Below are 22,631 nucleotides of genomic sequence, written 5' to 3'. Positions count from 1 at the left end.
GGCAGTCTCCTACCCTTTCTTTTCCTGATAGCTGTTACATGTAATTGCAGCAAGAATAATATCCTGAGGGCTTTATGCTGATCTGCTGGATTTGAACATCAGCCTCTCAACTTACAGCCTCCATATCCCCCACCGCCAGCCGAGTACACACTGCTTCTGCTCTCCAATAAAAGCTTATGAAACAAGCTTAGACCTGCGTAGATTTTACCACCAATTTTATACAAGGAATCGAATGTAAAACCCACTTGGTAATCATACAAAACCGGCAGGCAGATGACACAGCTCTGTTCCGCTCTCGATGCCACGGGGCACATTGTGTCCCGATTTGTGCGTGATACAGCAGCACTGCAGGCAGTGAGCTGGAGGGGGTCTGAAGCCGGGCAGCGCGTGCCAAAGCGTGGATGCGCTCTCTTAAGTGTTCCTTCTTGTAGCGCCTCAGCGTTTCTGAGCGCTCGGAGGTTATATACTAGCTGTGCTTCAATGGTGCGGAAAAACACTTTCCATTCAAAGTGAATAGTCATCAAAGTAATAGAGAAAATTGTTAAGTGCTGTCAATGGAGACATCTTTGCTTTTTTATAGATGCGTTAATGGAATGCTCTGCCAGAAATCGTAAGGGGCTTGCAGCCCATTACTTCCAAATGGTGAATATAATGATAAAAACAAATATTGTGTTACCCACGGGTTTCCATTATTGGGCTAAATTATTGGATTAAATCATGATCCCCAGAGCTGAAGTCAAAGGATTTTGCCCACAGCAGTGATTAGGATATCGGAAGATGCAATCTCCCTGATCCCCACAGGGGAGCTGAGGGGAAGCATGGGAGCGGGGCGGGGGGGGCACAAAGGGTGCCTGAGCACCCCCATTCTCCCCACCACGTGAGGACGTATGTTGGTAGCATGAACTACTTCTGCATGGACACACGGACACACATGTATTTGTGTCTGTGGGCCCTGCTACACAGCCAAGCCAAGGGCACTCTGAGCCTGCTCATCCATACAAGGAAGCCCAGCATTGCTCCGTATGGATTTTTAGTGGCTCCGATGTAGTGCTTCACAGTTTTCTTGAGGTAAAAGGCAAAAGAAACATAGGCACTGCTGCTAAAAATAGCCAGTTATGCCCTCGATGATTCATTTCTTGGTGGGGAGTACCCATAAGTGCCTCTATCTAAACAGTCTGTTTTCTGGTTCAGTATCTCCTGTGCCAGCTTGTATACATCTCTCCAGTCTTGCTCAGTCTGTTTTCCTATGGGTTACATCTTCTTTAGCTAAATATATTAGGACAGTCTATTTATGTCCCTCCATGTCAGCAAGACCCAAGCATGACTTCCTCCTGCTCTAGGAATTTCATAAATAAATCTCTGTCTATTATTTCCCTGGGAGTATACAGCATTACAAAAAAATAAAACCAGAATAAAAAAACCAACCAACAAAACCAAGGAATCATCTCTTTCTCAGGTTAGATGTGTTGGAGCAATAACAGAAACAGGAATATGCTGTTAAAATTCAGTGAAGACCTCTTTGCATTACTCTGATTTATGCAAGCAATAAATAATCGCGCTGAATGTCTTCTTGAGGTACAGCTAATTCTGTGGGAGAAAGAAGGCTTCCTGTGATTTAACTCTCCATCCCCCAGGATGCAGAGTTAAACATATGCACTCAGGGTGATGACCAGGATTTAAATCACAGTCCTGTAAATTGCTGTGGATTGGGAGAAAATTAAATTGGGCCCTTTGGTGACATCCTTGTAGTGCAAGTGACTGTTTATGAATGTATAACTGAGCTTATTGATAGACATTTTGAACCTGAAACGGGCTCTGTTTGGAGCTGTTGGATTTTTTATTACCTGTTACAATATCACCGTATTTCAGGAACTATCCTATGGTTTTTGCAAGCAAGCTCTACCCGTCACTAACAACCCCTAGGAAGAATGAGGGAACAAGATGCTTCTTCAGTTGCACTATGGGCTTCTTTATGTCTGCTCCAATGTGAGGGGCAGGTAAATCAGAGGTGATTTAGCTGAGAGAGCAGGGCAGCGAGCATATATTGATGTTACTGACCCGAGTCCCAAACACAAAGGAGCCAAAACCTGCTTTTCCTCCAGAGCATCCCTTCGGCTGCACGTGGCTGAGCCAGGCCTTTCCCAGGACTGAAACCAACACTTTCTACTCGGTGTGCCCATGAGCACCAGCTCCAGAGGGAACGAATCTGGGATGCTGTGATTAATGTCTCTTTCCTTCTTTCTTTCTTTTTTTATTCGAATGGGATCTCATATTTGACATCTTTTATCTTTTGATGTGGGGACTCAGTGCTAACTAATACAATTTTGTGATGGTTTTGTGAGCTATTTAAGTTGCAGTAGGGTAACTGGGGAATAATAAATAAATCCTTTGGGTAGTGATACTTAGTTACTGAATATTTAGTCTCCTCAGTTTAGACAAGGCATGTAACCAGATTTTAATGTCATTATTATTTTTTTAGTAATGAAATAGTATTTTCTTGATACATTCACTGATACTATTTGGCAGTCACCTTTCTTATTTTTCTTGTAGACACAATCTGTCTTTGTTTTGAAACATCGTTACCACTGGCGAAGGTAGTGATTTCTTTAGGCAGTCTGCACATAATTCTACGTGTCCTTATTGGAGACAAGAAGAGATAGCAGCATATTTGTCTTCCCATTTGTAAAAGTTTCCCCAAACACTTTCCCTTCCAACAGCACGGTCACGATCCATACTGCACATGCTTAGACTACACACATCACGTTAGCAAGGCAACATCGAGGAACTTGTGATTTATCCCTGTTTTCCCTCAAGAGCCGGGCATGCACAGTTCCACGCCCGAAGAGGAAAGCTGCTGGCTCCCAGCAGCCAAAAAGCACAGCAAGACTCATGTGCTGTGGCTCCCTCTGAATGAGTAAGCAGCTGAAAATAATACCGCTTACATTTTCTTTGGCAACAGGGATTATAGACAATATTTATCCTCCTTTTCAAATTTTCTGTGAACCAACTAGTGCAAGATCACAGCTAACATAACTGGAATACAGACTCTAGTTTGTAAGTGCTGTAGATGGCTTCATCTTTGATGGACCAGCTTTGAAATACTGATAAATTCACCCATGAGATATTCTGCTCTCTTCTGCGTAGTAGTGGATTTTGCAGCTAGTGTTTCTCTTTTTATGTAGTCTGAGCCTATCTTGGTCCCACTCTTAATGCTCCTCACTATCAGCCAAGGCGTTAATCTCTAGACTGTGTCCTAAATCCATTCCTGGAAAGGCGATGGAAGTGGGTATCAATGCTGTTTTTCAGTTCAACCAGTACATGCCGTAAAGATTACATTTGTGCAAGACACAACAGGACAAAGATACACTTGTCAGTTGATGCATGTTTGGATCAAAAAATTTAAAAGAAAAATAACAAATGAGATCTTGAGATTTTAGGAACCTAAGTTTAGTCCTAACAGTAAGTCCAAGCTGATCTCCCTGAAACCAATGAGAAGATTTGAATGAGCAATGAGACTCAGAGTGAATGTTTCCAGACAGGACTGCAAACTACCTCCAGGCATCTTGCAAATTGTAATTTCTGCTTGTAGCAATGACACATAGCACTATTCAATGGCCTTCAGGGGTTCGTGCTTATTCAGTGGTGAACACTTGGCATATCTCCTGCAAGAGACACTCTGGGATTGATTTCCAAGTGGATGAGTAGCAGGCTGTCCCATTGGAGAGCATTAGGAGGAAAGGGCAGCAGCTGGGAAAAGAAACAGAGACCCAAGCAACTCCAATAGAAAAGAACAGCACGAGAAAACGTCTGTGAATTGGGCCCTTAAATCTGGATTATTAATAGCTGCAGAATGGGTGTCCTTTAAACATAGACCTTCATTTCTTAAGTTCCCAAAATGAGCTCTTCTAACTCTGATCTCTGAACCTTATGTGATAGTTTTGATGTTTATAGTAAATGAAAAATCATTTTTCCAATTGCTGCTCCACATACCTGGCACTTTTGCAGGAGGTCCTTTACAAATAAAAAATATAATGATTGGATGCATTTTCATGTAATTGTTAAGTGAATAAGTGAGCTTCATGGGCACCTTTATTTCCTCCCTTTCCAGAAAAAGAAAAAAACTCTAACAGCTTCGTAAAAGTCGGACTTTTTTCCAGCTATCATCAAACACAGGCAGTGCAGGCTAGCACGCGCGGCAGAAGGAGCGTTAACGTCAAGCACTGCAAACAAACCAAGTAGGGCTGGAGCTTGGCAGAGGACCAGCAGTCCTTCCCCTGCGCAGCCACGCAGCACTGCTAGGGAAAAGGGTGAGGTCTGTCGAGGAGGGTCTAATACTGGTTTCGACACCGCTTCCTAAATGCTTCTCCACACCGTCTGGTCACAGCATCCCGGCCCAGTTAGTTAGGATGCCCTCTGCCAGAGGGTTTAAATCCTCTCAAGAAGCTGTAGGACAAGCACCAGTGCTTATCTTCTCGGCAATGTCAGGACTCAGGCATTGGTGGGTGCACACAGAAGTGGCAAGTTGGGCGGAAAGGCCTGAGCTGGCACTTATATTGGAGCTGCAGGACTCACGATAGGATTTGAGACTCAGGCAGCCAAACCTTTGCTCCTTCCTGGGAAGCCGAGCTCTCTGTGGGCTTGAAGTGTGATTCACTCACGAACCATGAAAGACCAGAGACTAAATTCCAGCCATCCCGTGAGATCCAGGTTGGGACATGGGCCAGCTGGGCCACCCTTTGCCAGTGACTGGAGCAAGGTCAAAGCATCTCTAAAAATGGGCCTCTGTCCTTATCCAGGAAAACCTCTGTTTCATTTCATATATTTTATATCTGAGTAAAGGCTCGAAAAACCTGAAACAAAACCAAAATAAGGGTTGGATTCATTAACTATTAATACTATTCATTACTAATATTTCTACAGTAGCATTTGCATGCATGAAACTTCAGCACAAATGAAAATATATCCCTCCTTCACATATCTTACAAGTTCATTTATATGCATCGTAGCTTGTCAAGAGATGGCAAACAAAAGACCTGGGAGGAAGAGGATTTACTCTGAATAAGCCGATAGCTACAAATGATTCTGAATCATATCGGAATTAAGTGACTTAGTGCCACTAATGCCACTGGCACTGCTGCTAGCCTTGACACTGGTGAGAGACTTAATCTAAGAGGCTCTTTTGATTTCTCAGAGGCTCCTAATGGTTAATTTTCTATTCCTTTTCCTTTTTTAATTTCTCCTTCTTTAGGACTTGTCAGATGTAAAGGCTGATGTGTGAAAGGATCTAATCTAGGCTATGCTTAGGTTATGACAGGCAGGAGATGGAGGAACAAAAGAGGAGCAGGACAGAAAAAATATCTTGCAGTTCGGCTGAGCCACTAATATTTGCTAATTGCAATAAATATGATACTGCACAGAAGCTCCTAATAAGCTTATATAAAGCATTTTAATGGGACGCTGTCAGGTTAAACATTGTGTTTAAAAATATAAATGTCCTTAATAATTCCAGATTAAAACAGAATGAAGTTTGAATACCCAATTAATTTTTCCTCCTTTGTGCCAGAGTCAGAACTGTATTTCACACAACTCAGCCACTGAAAACAGATGGGGCTTTATTCTGCTGCTTTCAGGCTGGAGCACACCTACATCATACGAGAGAGGACAGTGCACGGATGCGCCAAGCAGCACTGGAAACACAGCTGCAGACATGCAGAGGGGCCATGTTATCTTCTGGCTCACCAGGCTGCCCGGGCAGCTCTTGTTAGCTTTGGCCCAGCCTTGGGCGCCCGGGATGGCAGCTCTGGGGCTTGCATGAGGGTTTCCTCCCCAGGATGGCAGCTCTGGGCCTTGCATGAGGGTTTCCTCCCCAGGATGGCAGCTCTGGGGCTTGCATGAGGGTATCCCCCTCAGGACAGCAGTTCTGGGGCTTGCAAGAGGGTTGTCACCCAAGGATGGCAGCTCTGGGACTTGCATGAGGGTTTCCTCCCCAGGATGGCAGCTCTGGGGTTTGCATGAGGGTTTCCTCCCCAGGATGGCAGCTCTGGGCCTTGCATGAGGGTATCCCCCTCAGGACAGCAGTTCTGGGGCTTGCAAGAGGGTTGTCACCCAAGGATGGCAGCTCTGGGACTTGCATGAGGGTATCCCCCTCAGGACAGCAGTTCTGGGGCTTGCAAGAGGGTTGTCACCCAAGGATGGCAGCTCTGGGACTTGCATGAGGGTTTCCTCCCCAGGATGGCAGCTCTGGGGCTTGCATGAGGGTTTCCTCCCCAGGATGGCAGCTCTGGGCCTTGCATGAGGGTATCCCCCTCAGGACAGCAGTTCTGGGGCTTGCAAGAGGGTTGTCACCCAAGGATGGCAGCTCTGGGGCTTGCATGAGGGTATCCCCCTCAGGACAGCAGTTCTGGGGCTTGCAAGAGGGTTGTCACCCAAGGATGGCAGCTCTGGGGCTTGCATGAGGGTATCCCCCTCAGGACAGCAGTTCTGGGGCTTGCAAGAGGGTTGTCACCCAAGGATGGCAGCTCTGGGGCTTGCATGAGGGTTTCCCCCCCCCAGGATGACAGCTCTGGGGCTTGCAAGAGGGTTTTCCCTAGGTGCTGCTCTACACAATGGGGCCATTGCAGCTCCACCAGGACCAGCCCAGGAGTCCTCACATGGCACTGGATTGCACCGTGCAGCTTCATTTTCTTGTTTTAGTGCATGACTTAAATGTTTCCATGTTTAGATTACAGGCCTTTCAGAGCAGAGTTTAAATCCAGAGCAGTGACTATGTTGAGTTTAACTGAAACTGAAGGAAAGAGCCTGTGGAAACTTCTTCACAAAGAAGTTTTGTAAATAGTGGTTTGATACTATGGTGATGGGTCCTTAGAACTGCCGACTCCGTTTTTCTTTCTATTCAATCCCTTAGTTTTCTTCCAAACATGCAGATCTTAGTCCTGTCCTACATGGCAGTGTTGATTGTGCATTTTTATGCATGAAACAAGTGCCAAGGAAATCATACTTGGAGAACAGCGATGCTGGATCTACTTCCCAGCCAAGCCTCTCACAGAAAGTGTGGGAGGGGGCCAAATGCATTTCCCTGCCTTGGTATCTCCAGGGGCCTCTGGTGTACTCCTTTACCCTGGGTTTTGGTACACTGCAAAGCATGGTCCAAATCTGAGAATGGTGAAAGTGCAATGGGTCTTGCCCAAACAAGAAAATCTGTTCACAGAGTGAAGGGCTTGGGTATGTTGCTGTGTGAAAGCAACACCAAGGACGTGCCTGAGGTCATGTCCTCTGCTGTTCGCATCATCTGCCTGCTGAAGCCCCCCTTGGTGCTGGCCCTGCAGCCTGGCAGTCCTCCCTCCCATGAGGGTGAGCCCTAGGAAGGCCCCAATGCTGCCTGCTGTAAGAGAAGCTGGACCATGTTGGCAGCCTGAACTTGGCCTGTGGATTACAGGGTGTCTGATCCCAAAAGCCCCCAGGCTTCAGGCCATGGTCACTACGAGTCTCTTCTGGTAGGTGCAGCCTCTCTCTAGCATTTGAAGCATCCAAGTGTATCTACTCCCCCTTACCAGAAAGACACTGCAGCAAATTTAGTGGGCTTCTGCATTTGCTATCTAGCAAATTCTCCTCTCCCAGGTGGAAAGATCCTCTGCTTCTTTTATACTGAAGAAGTAGAGAAAAGAAATGCTTCCAAATAACCCACAATCTGGATCACTTCAACAGAAGCAAGAACAAGCATTTAGAGTGTGATACAAGGATTACTGTCGCCACATATCATTATCTGGGGGAGGACAAGCCCGATGCATTGGAAGCTTTGTAAACATCTCGGACCACTTAGGGAATCTGCAACACAAGCTGAAATGTTTGAAAATGTATTTTTCCTAAACCATGCATTTCCCGAATGAGTATGGACAAATTCGGGTCTGGAACAAGTCCAGTGAGCATGATGAACGACCACTAGGGAAGAGCAGAGGCAATTGTTTTGTGTTACCCCCTCCCTCCCGGAGTGATGCAATATCTCTTAAATTCAGTGGGAGGGAAAAAAAAAAAAAAAGCCTATGTAACGTAATAAGGACAAAAGTGTCTTCTGATTTCCTCAGCGTCCAAGCCTGCTGGGCACAAGCCTGTGTTTGCTATATACTGCAGTCTCCTGGCCCAGCAGATTGAGCGATTGATTGCGTTTTCTGTTTACTTCTTTTTCCAATCTCTTCCGTAAGACAAAGATAAAGCCAGTACAGCTCCAGCTGTACTTTTGAACCCATGTTTAAATGGGGTGGAAATAAATCTTAATGAGATTGTCCAGCCCTATTACCTTAAGTAGTATACCTCAAATGAACCCTGCTAAAGGCTGTAATTCCCTTCTGAGATTTCAGTGACATGAGCAAGTGGCTCATATTTCACTATTGTGGTTTGGGTCGTCATCGGATACTTGGTAGAATTCCACCTTTATTGCATAACAATTGGAGAAACACGCCTTTATTAAAGATGTGAAAATAGTAGAAGATACTTTCCTCTAATAAGCACAAAGAAATTTCTCCTAATCTTCACTCCAAGCAGCAAATGACTTTTGCATTTCTACTTCATGAGTATTCAGGTGCAAAAACTTTACTCCCATAAATTCTTATGATTGGTATTTTGACGCTTCCTATTCCATCTCTGGATAAAATCAAGGTATTTTCCCAGGACTTGCTGCTGGGCAGAGCAAGGAAGGAAGCAGCAGATGGTCAGGACTGGAAGAACCGAGGAAGGGCCAGAGAGGTCTCAGACTGGGTGTCTCCGGGGAGCACCGCACTGTGGCAGAGGCACCACTTATTTAGGATCTCTTGAGAACCACATGTGCGGTTGCAGAGAGACGATTTTTAAGAAGTATTTCCCTAAGGTAATATATAAGAAAGGAAGGGGTGGTCCTAAGTCTTTGGAAACCTGCAGCAGCATCCTTCAGGGTACAGGGCATGTGCCCTTCACATGAAGGACATGTGGAGCTGTAGTAGGTAGCAAGAAGAAATCAGCCTTCCTAGCCCAAATCCACTTGACTATCCAGTAAATGGGATTTTTAGATCACATTGTCCCCACAGCAGTCAATGGGTAACCCACAAAATGAAGGTCCAGAGGAGAACCCTCTCCTCCTTGTCTAAATTTAGCATAAGGCCCTGAAAATCCAGAGAAGGCAGCCAAGCATCATCAGTAGTCAGAGAATTTGGACAAGGAAGATAACCCGGTTCTGCTAAGTGGCTTTTGGAAGCAATGGAAGCAGAAACAAGGATATAATAACCTTTTTCTGAACTAAAGTTAACCTCTAGCTCCGGGCAGAACCCTAGGGCTATCCCTGACCACAGACCGAGCTCAGGGAAGAGTCAGCCTTCCTGCTGGTTTTTCACACCTTTTGTAGATGTCTCATACCTCATCAACACACAGAAATCTGAGCACGTAAAGATCTCCTTGGGCTCATCAGATGCTATTAACTGCTGAGAGGAGAGGTCTGGCACTCATTGCAAGTAATGAGTGATTTGGCACAGAGGAACAAGACAAAGCCTGGAGAAGCTGTACCAGAGGGCGTCTGCCCAGCTGCATTCTCTCCTCGGCGTTCTCCAGGCAGCCGACTTGTAAACAGGCTGGCCTGCGGCAAGACCGCGCGTCGAGCAGCGGAAAGTAAATTTGATCCCCCTGTGCTGGCTCCTCACTCCAAACAACTCCGTTGGAGTTCATTCCCGAGAATGCAGGCGCTCTGAGTGGCAAAGACACAGCTGTTTGGGCGGGCTCGGGGCTGTGCTGGGATGGACTCACGCTACAGCCTTGTCTTGCCCTTTGCATCAACTCATTAAATCGTCCAGTTGCCTCCAGCTCTCCTCTCTCCCTGAAGGGAACTTTAATTAACGAGGCAGATTGTCAATTGAGCAATCGCCTCGGAACAAGGAAATCTTTAAGATTTGGCACGGTTATCTAGGATAACCCAGCTGCTGAACTTCATCAGGAAAAGGAAGCAAACGCTAAATGTGCACTCAACTTTGAGGCACATTTCTGCGGGAGAAAGTAAAAACGATTTAGGAAAACCAAGTATTTTCTAAGCCTCTATCTCCCCCTCGGTCAAAATGGAGACGTTCAGCTCCTGGCTACCATTGCGTCTCACAGCCGTGGAGTAGCGAGTTTTCTCGTGCACCTTGGGGTGCTCCTCTGCCTCCTCTCCCCTGCAGGGACACCTGACCTCGGGAGCGAGGGATGTGGCACGGGAACACATGTGCTGCTCCGGGAACTGGCTCTGTCCTGCTGAGGTCCCAATGGCAGCATGAAGCATGGAGATGCTCACGCTCAGGGTGTGATGGTCCTGCTGCATGCCCAGAGCCCAAAACGGTGCTGAAGCCTCACTGGTGTCAGTTATGTTTTGATTGATCTGGGCAGTGAGGCTCCTACAGTAGGGAGGGGAGACTCATCGTGCCTCAACAAAAATGTGTCATCCAGTCGCTTTTCAGTGGTAGCCTCCTTCCAGCGTAGTGGGAGAAGAGTGAAGAGCTGTCTTCTTACTCCCCCTGCTTTATAGGACATCAGAATAGGCAGGGAGCAGGAAAGGACAGCAAAAAGACTCTTCAGCTACTTTACGTGTGCGGAGGCTCCCCAAAGATCTGAAGAAACCAAATAATTGTAGGAGAGGAGTTTGCTGAGAAAACAGACACTCCTCCTGTGAAAAACTGTGAGCAGATTGAATGCTCTCCCTGGAGTTTTCTAATTTTTTCATTAAATGACTCAAAATGAAAACATGCAAAAATGTGGTTGGTGTTTAAAAAGACGGGTTTTGTTAGAGAAATATTATTCTCCAGCCTACACATGTGAGCACTGTGTGCCTTGGCCTGCCATATCTGTTCCAGCCACTGCACGTTCTCTCGCACTTTCCCACGTGATGCTTCTCCCCATGCCTTAAATGTTTAAATACCTGACCAAAACATCTTTTAAAAAAATCTTCACTCTCCAGTGGCATAAGACTCCCCATATGTTGCTGGCTGGGTGAAAACAGATGGTGCATAGACAACTTGACAGCCCCCAAAAACTCATGACTCAAGAAACCTGGCTTTAGAAAAAAAAATTAAAACAAATCTTACGAGGCTCATGATAAACATCAAAGAGTTGGCAGCACTAAGACGAATCAAACAGCTAAGATGAAATTTCCCAGAGAAATTGCTTCCATTTCATCAATGTACTCTCTGTTTTCAAACAGTTATGCCTGAATATACCATTTGGAATTTATGATAGATGCAGGAAATAATAGTTTCCTTCTCAAGATCCTTTCCACATGCAGTCCATATGCCTGCAGCACAAACGGACTGCAATCTCGTGCCTAGGTCAGATGGGTGTGAGAAGACCAGCTGACTGTTGTAGCAACAGGACGAACCTGGCAGCCTCTGGTCTGGGGTAGAAGAGCTGTAGAAAATGGCAGATTTCATGTCCCCATCACAAGCTGCCTGTATCAGAGGTGCTTGTGTGCGAGAGTATTGACACTGTAGAGTTTCTCCAAACAATTGGTAAAGTATCATGTTATTATTATAACAAGTATACTTATTGCTAGAGATCTAGTTATGAGGTGTCAGAGTATTTTGTATTTTATGACATATGTGTTTCCAATAAGCTGTTTATCATAACATCACAGCTTCACCTGTTGGAGATATTGAACATGGTAACCAATGCAATTACACGAAGATCAAGGATGATTTCAGGCTAAGTCAGCTTGAAAAGTGTTGCTGGGAACTGGGTTGCATCTGTGCCTCAGCTGCAGAGCAGCTCTCAAAGGCAGAAGAGTTGCTCCACGGAGCAACTGTGGAAACCAAGCTTTTCACAAACCGTCACTGATGGCACGTTCCTCATCTCCTTGTGCTGAACTGGAGGCTGAAGATCTGATTTACAGACGTGCCCAACACTCACAGCTGCAAATGAAGTTTGAACATATGAAATATGGTGCTGTGCTGGGTACTCTGAAAGAAGAGCTCCTCAGGCTCTTGGATTAGACACTCATATCAGTGGGAACTGGTCTTGGCTTAATCTTGCTATGCCTCAGTTCCTCATATATAAACTCTGAATAATAACACACACACAGCTGTGACTTACTGCTAAGTCATATCTAGCAATGTTTCAGTAGGGAAAATACGAAACATTCACTGACTTTTAATTAGGTGCAAATATAAATACATTTTGTTGAGCAATCATGCTGGGACAAAGAATGACTAATGCACGGTGCTTCCCACGCACCAAGAGAGTGCTTGCTGGTGAGGTCTCACCCAGCAAACCTCACCAGGCACACAGCACAGGGCTCAGGCTGTCTGCCTTAAGAAGAAGAACCAAGCTGACTCAGCCACAGTCTGTACCTATGGGTCGGGTAGATAAAGGTATTTCTGAGATTTTAAGAGGGTCGTGATCCAAATTCACTGGAGTGAATGGAAAGGTTACTCTTGGCTCCAAGGGGTCTGGATCAGGCTCCTAAAGCTCTTCCTTCCCCCAGAGAGCAGGTGATGCACAAATTTTAAGTTTAACCTGAAGCTAGGTCCTTCTTAATTCCTGTGATATGATCAAGCACAACCTGAGACCCTCAGCTTGCTGTCACCTTTGTAGATTGCTGAGTATCAGGAATCTTTGCTGAGTAACAGATTGCTGAGTAACAGGAAAACAGTTGGGTGTTCAGATGTTGCACACGGGTCTTTTTTGTGTGCTTTTACTCCTTTGTTGTGTCAGCAAGGCCTCTTCAGGCAAGTTGTCTAGCTACAGGAGTTTTCACCCAACCCTGGCTTCGGGCTGGAGACCCCTTGCCTGGGCAGCTGGCTGCCTGCTGGGGTTTGACAGGTTTTTCAACACATGGAGCTCCTGAAGTGCAGGGTCATTCTCTCATGGGGGCTTCTGGGGAGAAGCAGGAATGACCATGTCCATCTGAGTGAACTAGGAGAGCTGCTACTCACACAAATATGCCCCAGCCAACAGCCCTGGGACACCTCTCCCACTGCTAGTTGCAGCAGCAAGGATTTTACCAGTTTCACGGTAGTTTTATTAGTTACTGGGAAGTGTTCTGGGTGTGCTGTATGATTGAGGGATACTAGCAAAGCCATAGCGTATCCTGTAGCTCCACAAAGAGCACATCACAAAGGATGAGTGTGCACAAGTGCTGTGCAGGCAGCAAGTGAATATATTTATCAGCAAAAAAAGATGAGAACTACGTGAAATGCCAAGTTTGGCAAGTAATGTGTATGGCTTTATGAGGGGATTTTGGACCTAAACCTTTCAAACATCTCTCCAAACTCTTCATTTCATGCCCTCACACTAGTTGGTATGGGTGAAAGTCTTTGCTCTCTCAAGGAGCACTGAAATGATGGAAACATGAGCCACACAAATGGTGCTGAGAGCATCAACGGTGATGCGGCACTAGAGGGTTCCTGGCCGGGCCGTCTGAGCCGTCAGGAGCTGTCTGAGATGAGCAAGCCATTGGCACCTCTCTGAAATGCTCCCTGTTATCTGTGATGGGGACAGCATTGTACTTTCCTAATCTTGTTGGAATTTGTTGTGACTCCTCAAGGGCCACAGCCAATTTACTGAGCCCAGTTTGGAGTCATTTGAGCGAGGGCTTGCAGAGGCTTTTCCTCCAAAAGCAATTTCTGTGATTGACAGACTGTGTGCAGAACCACAAAGCAGCTCTGACCAGTCCCCATGTGCCCCGCTGACTCAACGGTGACTTCAGCTGCTCCATGAAACCCAGGACTCCTTCGGGGAACTGATCCTGGGCACTATCAACAGGTCCATGCCCAGCACTTGGCATTTGTCAGGAGCCCATTCCTTTGCCCCAGAGTTTCTTTCCCACAAGGAAGAAAGCATTTGGGGGATCTTGCCAGTCGTTTAGGTGAGTTTTAGAGGATGTTTGAGATCTAAGGGAATCCTGAATGCTACAAATTTAACTGTGGAAACCATTAGTGCGTGGCGAGGGAGCTGATCACAGACAGTAAAGAAAGAAATGACAGGGGCAGAGAAGCAACTGAAAACATAGATGAGAGACTGGGCACTCATCAGGTTGGTAGGAGGGCAAACTGGGCATTTAGTTTGGAGTCTGAATGGCAAAATAAGGGAAGGGTGCCCCACCCTCTAAATTACTGCCTGTGAAACAGGTCTGTAGGCAAGAGAGGGCTCCAGACAGCAAGAAGCAAATGTTAAATGCAATTATGGCTTCTAAATGCCAATGGCTTAACACAGACTATGTTGGAAATGCTGCAGATATTGTGAGGCATGGAGGAGAGGAGGAGAAAAAACACATCAGTCGTTTTTTGCATGCCTTAAGTTACTGTAAACATCATGGAATAAGACTGGCCAGGAATATGCTGTACAGCCTGTGCAAGTGCTTTTGCTCACAGACCCTGGGACAAACTACAGATTCCAAGTATTTCTACAGATAAGCAAAATCCTCCTGCCAGTGGGGGGGCAGGGTGGAGGAGCACTTGGGAACTATATAACATCTTCTGTATTTCCTTAACTAGATCCTTAACCAGCATCCCAGCTGCAAACTTTCATGCTAACTTCAACTTCTAAGGATTGCGTGAAAGAGGTCTCCTTCCTCAGCACTTCCCCTCAAAAAACAAAACAAAAAAGGAAAAAAAGAAAAAAGGAAAAAAAAGAAAATAAATCCTCTTTTGTACTCCCAGATATGATTTCAGTACATTTCTGCAAGCTTAGACTTCTGAAAATGGGTGTTAATGTCTCTGCTAGCTCAAATACCCCCCACTTGGAGCCCCAGTAGCACATAGCACACATACTCACATTTTGCTTTAGAAACGCCGTGAGCAGGCACAGCTCCTGCCAGCCTGGCAGCCAAATATTTAGCCTAGTCCACAGAAGGACACCACACCTGCTACATTTTAAATGCAGAGGCTGAAGGTGGAGGCTAACCCTGTACCTTTGCTCAGGACACTCCCGGAGCATAGTCATCTCCCACCTAACTACCGCCAAGCCCCAGGGACAGGATGCCCATGTCCTGCTGCTCCCATCCTGCCTTTTTCCTATTTCCAGAGGTTGCAAACTTTGAATCTAGTTTTAAGAATTACCTTTGTGAGTAGTGGATGGGGCTTGTACTATACAGCTGCATACAGCCACGCTACAGCCGAGCTGGGCTAAACCCCTGTTGAGAACAAGCCTGGCTGCAACAGGGAGCAGCTTCTCTCCTCTTTGCTTTTGATGACAAAGAGCCAGCTTCACCCTCTGTGGTATCCTACACGAGTGCAACCGGGGAGTTGCTCCCAGGCCTCCATCTCTCTCCTTTTCCCAGCACTGCAGCAACTGCTGCATGGATTTGGGAGGCCGCAGGTTTCCCCCAGATGGAACAGCACTTTTTTCCCCAACAAAAGATCTGAGAAGGTGGATGCAAAGAGACTACGGCTGGCCCACTGCAGCTTCCTTGCTTTGAAAGCTGTGTTTGAACCTGGCAGTCCCCCCTCAGCAGGGAGCCCTTTAACCAAGGCTCAGCCCTCACCAGCCGGGGAAGCAGGTGAAGGCTGCACGCAGGCGATTTTAACTCTTTACGGACCGTTGGCTGAGTATTTTGCATCACAGGGCTGTCTTGAAATGCTTCATGGGCAGAGAGGGCTTTCCAGGTGTGCCTCGGGCAGGCTCTCACCCCTGTGTCTCAGCAGGGCTTGCTTGTCACCATAAATCTGCTTCTGGTTTTTTTCTTGCAAAAGATTGGATGCAAAAGATTTCTTGCATGGATTCCTGAGGCACCGGAGTCACTCATTTTTCCTTGTATGTTTGTCTGATCCTCATGTTCCAAAAACTCTTTAAAACCTTAAAAAATGATTGCTTTATTATCGTCGGTGTTTGCCCCCTCAATGCACAGCCTCCGCTGTTCGAGGCACTGCTCAGACAGATCAGGGGCCCACAGCATTTCCAGGGGGACTGACAGAGTGGGTCGGCAGGAGAATTCCCAGCTGCCAAGAAGATTCTGGGATTTCAGTTTCATTTGCATCAAACTGGGCCAAGGAACCCAGATATTATATTTGGGGTTATTTTACCCAAGCATTCACAGAACTTTTGTCTTACTTCCCACTCCATTTCAATTTTCAAAATGTAGTCTTTAGAAATGTATTAACGTATTGAAATTGTTGACAAAATGTTGCATTTTGATTTGGTGACCCCTGTATTTTGTGATGGAAGAACACTCTACTGGGAAATTTGTGACTGGCTCTAATAGTTAACGTTCATCTTCTGACCTGACTTCCCAAATGCAAAAGGAAATGAGTTTGCCAAGGGGTACATACATCAAGATCAGCGTTTCTGTGAGGTGTTCATCAGTTACAAACCCTGTTAAATAATACAGACCATTCCAGGTTCTCATTGCTTTGCAAAAATTAGCTATTAGTGCTTAATACGACTATGATGGTGATTGTCCCCTGTACTCGGTGCTGGTGAGGGCACAACTTGGATACTGTGTTCGGTTTTGGGCCCCCCACTACAAGAGAGACATTGAGGGGCTGGAGCGTGTCCAGAGAAGGGCAACGAAGCTGGGGAAGGGTCTGGAGCAGAAGTCTGATGAGGAGCGGCTGAGGGAGCTGGGACTGTTTAGCCTGGAGAAAAGGAGGCTGAGGGGAGACCTTATCGCTCTCTACAGCTCCCTGAAAGGAGGTTGTAGAGAGGTGGGGGTCGGTCTCTTCTCCCAGGTAACAAGTGATAGGACAAGAGGAAATGGCCTCAAGTTGCACCAGGTTTTGATTGGACATTAGGAAAAATTTCTTCACTGAAAGGGCTGTCAAGCATTGGAACAGGCTGCCCAGGGAAGTGGTTGAGTCACCATTCCTGGAGGTATTTCAAAGATGTGTAGAGGTGGTGCTTAGGGACATGGTTTAGTGGTGGACTTGGCAGTGCTAGGTAAACAGTTGGACTTAATGATCTTAAAGGTCTTTTCCAATCTATACAATTCTGTGATTCTGTGATTCTATATAGATCTGGAGCAGCCAGAGAGCCTGGAGGCAGAGGGCAGGAGCTGGTGGGGACAGGGCTTCCCCCACGCCTGTGCGGGTGGAGGAAAGGCTGCTGGCCTGGGTGAGAATGGCACAGAGCTCTCTGGAAAAGAGGGGAGAGAGGAGAGAGAATCGTGGGCTGCAGGAAATCCCCTGGGATTTCAGCCAAACCAGATTGAACTGCTTCATGGATAGGATGCTCTCCTAAGGAAAGTCATGTGCAGAGAGAGGACGTCTTCCCCAGTGAGCCTGGATCAATCAGTGGCTGAAGCAAAAGAACAACCCACTAAATGGCGTAAATACTGGCATTTGGAAATGCTTCTTTCTTGAGGATTTATACTGACAATCAGACATTTTTACCTTCCCTCTTTAAGACATTTGACTCAGCCACGTCCATTGCAGCTGCAGCGCATCTTTAAATGGCTTGGCCCTGGCATGTAGCAAGTTAGCCAAGAGCAAGGCTGGACTCGTAGACCTTCAGGTGAAATCCCTAGACAGACTTCAGGCATTCTGCAGTGGCACCTAACTCCAGCGACCTCAGCAAGGCTGCACAGCTTCAGTGGCAGTGCTGTAGCGGTAGTCATTCACGGTCATTCTTCATTTGGGCTTCACCCCATTCTTTCCCAAAGCTGAAAGCTTTATATGGGGTTTTTTGTCTCTAAGAGTACTGACTGCAAGATTGCTCGTGCCTCAATGTGCAAAGCGAGCTCTGCAGGCGTGGGAGCCCCGGCGCCCTGGCCTCACCTTCCCCCGGCCAGGGGATGCTCCTGGGGAGCTCCGAGCGTGCAAGCCAGTGCTGGTGGGTTTAGTGGGGTCAGGAGCTGTTGTTCATCCTGCAGACCGCTCTCTTGAGATGCTTAAGCCATGCCATTACCTTCCTAACCTGCAGCAGGTAGCTGGGTTGATATGCTGAAGAAACCTTGCCACTTCCCTGCTTACCCCAGAGCACTGAAGGCAGGCTGTACAGCAATTCTGCAAGGTGGTTTCAGTGGGTTGCCTTTTACTTAGGGTATCACCCTGCAAACAGGAGTATTCAGTGGGACCACTTACATGGCAACATTAGTGTCTGAGTCAAAGCCTCGTATCTAAGGTTTAGACTGCAAAGCAGAACTGGTGCTCCAGGCCTAAGGGGACACAGAGTTATCTGCAAGAATCTAGGCATTTTTTACCAAATCTAATGAAAGGCTTATTTAAAGCATAGTCCTATTCTAATATGAGTATGTGAAAGTGGGGCAATTTTATTTGACAGGAGTACCGCTCATGCATGTGCTGAGTCATTCCTAATGCTTTTTTGTTACAAAAATGTATTTGTGCCATATTTTATTCCCAGCAGCTGTTTAGAGACAGCCCAGCGTGGGAGATGGAGGTCTCGCTCACTAGCAGCCTCTCTGGCTAAGCTAAATGGACTCCCCATGACAGTGCAGAATATGTACTGGATTTCAGGAAATCTAAATTCCTGTAGGGTTCTGGGATATCCTGATTCTGAAAACACCAATTTTAGCAAATTGGCTCCAGTCTGTCTTAAAGACATGTTTGAAATGTGTAATTTTAGCTTTGAAAGGAAGTATTTAGCTAAAGAGTCAGGAACATACTTCAGATGAAAGGTCTTGTTTCCTCCTCTACTGAAACAAGGCCAATAAATGTTTGGGAGGAATTTTAAGGAAATTCAGTTAGATTCGCATGCCACCTGCTGCAGAACAAGCTAAATCAATTCTGTTTCTTCCCTTCTTAGTCCTGTTTTAGTAAATAACAGAGCAAGTATGTACATATGAGACTCCCAGCATCTGAATAGCTACTCCCTCTTCAGCAATATAATCTTCATCTATTACGGCTGAATATTATTGCAACAGTGTTGTTATCCACAAAAAGTTACCCATGCCATTCAAAGTCAATCTGTGGCTGAAATAAGAAATAAGAAAATAAAGAAAGAGGCACTTTAAGAACCTTTGCGTGACTTCATAGGTTTTTTCTGAAGTCAAAAGGATTGTGTTAAGAACCAGAACCATCATGACTCATATATTCCTAATCAAAATGCTGGGTGTGTGAAAAGCTGTTCAGTCATACGGAGACTGAACTATGTTTCCTTACAAGACAAAAATAATACACACAAGAGGAAGCACTTAAATAATTGATGTGCTTTTCTTTTATCTGCATGTAGGAATGACAGTAAATCTATGTAGCTGGCACTAATGGATAGCATCAGTATGTCAATAATTGCTAATGAGAAAGAAATAGGAGTGCATTTGTCCGAAGTGACTGATCTTTCTTTCTTTATCTCCCCATGTTACAATGGGAAATTAATAGTGTAAATTTTAGAATTCTGTTCACTAATAGACCATTTCAGTAGTGATGCTTTCAAGTGCCTTTTTTGGTATGAATTCAGTCCAAAATGACTGTACACTTGCTTACATTTAATCTGCAATCTGACATCTAGGATCTTTTTTTTTATGTCTTCTGTGCTACTTTCAAACAACAAAATAAAACTTTGTTTGCATCACATGTTTAATTTTCCATTCCACATCAGCCAAAGGGTGCAGCCACGCTGGAATTGACCATAAAACACAGATTTAAAAACAGCCAATGTTTTCATCCTGAAAAACTGCATAACCATTTTCAGCGTAGAAGTAGGATACTCTTCCTGAATAAAGTTTCTTGTTGAAAAATTATTGGTATATCGACCCATTCATATCCCGCTATTTAATTCAAAGACTGTATTCAGCAGTTCCCTCTGAGTTGCTTGTCCGAGGGAACAATTACGCAGCTGTTCTTGCTACATTCTTGTGTAGGCTGAAAGCAGTCTAAAAATTCTGGCATTCATTTACTGTAACTACAAACTGCAGTTCTGCAGGTTGTTCATGAGGCATACCCTTTGCAAAGAGGTTGGTGAAGCAATACATACACTTGACGCTAATATTGTGCTTTGGCTAAACTTATTTATAGCTGAGTGCATGTGTATACACGGACGCATGCATACGTCTGTACGGTTTGTGTTATAAGCAGGGCTCTGGATTCCAGCCACATTGCGGTGCTAATGATACCTGTCACTGCAACAACTTTTTGCAGCTATATTATCCGGCCGCATTCAAAACCAAGGATTTTAAAAGTACAATGCCAGCCTTACTATGCTCATTGGCAAAGCAGTATTTCTACACTAGTGGACACCAATCATTATTTTAGAAAGTTTGATGCTGCTTTTTGCAACCCTTTTTATGCAGTTTTTACTGCTAAAGTTCTAAACTCTGAACTAGCTAGTAAAAGAGCAATAACTGCAAAGAGAATTATTTGATTTCAAAATACCTTGATGTGAAAAGCAAGCTGTCAGCAACTGGTTCGCTAAAATTGCTTAATAACTGCACAGGAGTGCCACCATTTCTATCTCCTGTGCTGGTTTTGTGTGTATTTATATATGCATATATGCATGCACACATCTATACATACAGGACCAGAAAATTGTGCAAGGTCCGTGCCGTGGGTGGCCGCTTGGCTGTGACCGGTTCGTTGTGCCCGGTGTGGGGCAGAGCGGCAGGAGGCAGGGCGAGCCCTGCTGCCAGGGGCTGGCGGCCGGGGGAGGATTATTGGGGGAGCAGAGAGAAACGAACCTTTCCTCTGCGTATGCTGGCACATTTCCGATCCACGTCCACATCTAAACGTCGCTTTATCTTTACTTTTCATTCCTGCCCATAACAAACTGCTTCCTTCCCTCAAATCATGTATCTACGAATGCTTTTCTGGAGGAAACCTCCTAGGTCCTTTCAGCAGCAAAGGTAATTGAGATATCAGTAACTTCTGCACACAACATGCCATGCATGCTCAATATCAGTTTCATCATTAATATCAGATGCCAGCTAAATACTGTCACTGTCACCCTGAAATATCCCACCCTCAACTCAGAGTGCTTAACAAGCAAACCGAGGTCAGGCCCTTAAAATCAAAGCCTGAAGAAGGGAAGCTTTGCTGGTTAACAGATCAGCCCTTTGAGAAGGTAAACAAGAAATATTCATCTTCACCTCTCCTCTCTTCAGACAACGATAGCAACTGCGCAACGACACAGGGAACTGCGCATGGTGCAGTTCATGCAGTTCACTCTGCACCGTGTACATAATTTATATTTTTCCACTCTGGTTTCGAGTGCGCATTTTTGGACTTGGGATTGTTTTTGCAAGATGGAAGCAGAGAGAGCAGGAAAAAAAGCACTGCAGCAGCCTTCTCCTTCTCCAGCCCCACTTTTTAGTCCCGTTCCTCATCTCTGACACACAGCCTTCACAGTCCAGTGAAACACGAGTGCTACATAGTATGTGTACGTATATATGCATATATACAGATGTGAAAAGAGAAATGCTTGCCATGGCAAAAGGAAAAAAGAAAAAAAAGATGTTTTCAATGGTCCATCTCTTTATTAGTAAAATGCCTTGGCAGAGAATTACTCTAGCATTTTGACAAGGGTTTCCTTTCGTGCAGACAGTCTAGTGAGTGTTTACAATTCCTACAGAAGTTAAAAAAAACAGCTGAGAAACATGCTTCTTGCTGACGTGCTCTCCTGCTCAGTGAAGTTTGACATATACAGCCATAAGTGCTAGTAAAGCACCCCTTTCCAGATATAGGCAAAACATGTAAGGCACTTATTTTGAAAATAAGGTACACTTCTATTTCCTTTCAGCAAATAAACCCTTTGCATTACATTTATCTGCCCTTGCCGCATCCGTTACCATTCGGGAAGGTTTATCAAGGCATGAACACGAGACATACACAGCGCGCCTGGTCCTGCAGGACCCATCCCCAGAAACTCTCCTTCCCGAGCTCGAGACTACGCACGTCGATACCATCATTTCTCCGGACACAGACACTTCAGACCATCTGCCTGAATTACTGAACCCTTCCTCCTATCCAGCCCCTGTGCCTTTAGAGAAAATCCAGGCGATACCACCCGCGCCAGCCCTCCACCACGGGCTCGTAAGGAACCGCACCGGGATCTGCGGTGGTTGCAGGGAGTTTCTCCTCTGCCTGCCACGACTCCGGCTCCCTTTGAAAGCAAGTGGCTTCGCGTGTGACTCTGCAATCTGAGAATGTGAACTAGTCGGCAGGACACCGGGGTAAATATAAATCTGGCGCTTACCCACAGGCAGTCCCTCGCAGTCTGACATCGTGCGAGAAGTCCTCCTCACCGGGGGCTTAGGGAAACCACAGCAGGAACACAAGCGCGGGTCCTTCTGCTTGCAAAGGCAGGGGGAAAAAAATATCTAACACTTTACAGCCACCCTTCTCTTACACCGTACATCTACCCACCCAGAGAGCTGTAGCAACAGTCCCGTCCCTGCCTTCTCATTATGGGATGTAAAGATAAGAATGTGCTTTTGTGCCAAAAGAGTGTGCTATTGGTGGATAAATTTGTTGTCATCCCTCCCCTTCGCAGAGTTTCCTCTTTAATGTCACAGAGGCACATTACCCTGTCGGAAAGGCCATCGAATATTTATGAAACGGCTTTTAAGAGCTAAGCCGCAAATCTGCGCTGGAGAACCAGGCTAATTGCTGTGCGGTGGGGTTGGCGGTGGGAGCTGCACCTCCGGGGCACTCCTGTGTCCGGGGGAGCTGCGGGGGGGGCGGGGGGCTGGGGGATATGCTCTGACATCTTGCTCTGTACCTTCTCGGTCTGCAGGTTAAATAAGGGTCTGAGCAGAAATACTGGCT

At 45.9% G+C, this 22,631-nt stretch overlaps 1 protein-coding gene across 1 annotated transcript in view; it reads right to left on the bottom strand.

The window, feature by feature from the left end:
* EML1 (EMAP like 1) overlaps positions 1 to 22,258 on the bottom strand; it is a 132,202-nt gene extending 109,944 nt beyond the window's left edge. Inside the window, exon 1 of the mRNA XM_075503572.1 lies at positions 22,060 to 22,258. Coding sequence (XP_075359687.1) covers positions 22,060 to 22,087 — 28 coding nt within the window. The 5' untranslated portion in view covers positions 22,088 to 22,258. The remainder of the gene's footprint in view (positions 1 to 22,059) is intronic.
* Between the last annotated feature and the right edge of the window lie 373 nt (positions 22,259 to 22,631).

The sequence above is a fragment of the Mycteria americana genome, chromosome 5, assembly GCF_035582795.1.
Source record: "Mycteria americana isolate JAX WOST 10 ecotype Jacksonville Zoo and Gardens chromosome 5, USCA_MyAme_1.0, whole genome shotgun sequence".
NCBI lineage: Eukaryota > Metazoa > Chordata > Aves > Ciconiiformes > Ciconiidae > Mycteria > Mycteria americana.
This window is presented reverse-complemented; position numbering and strand designations above follow the sequence as displayed.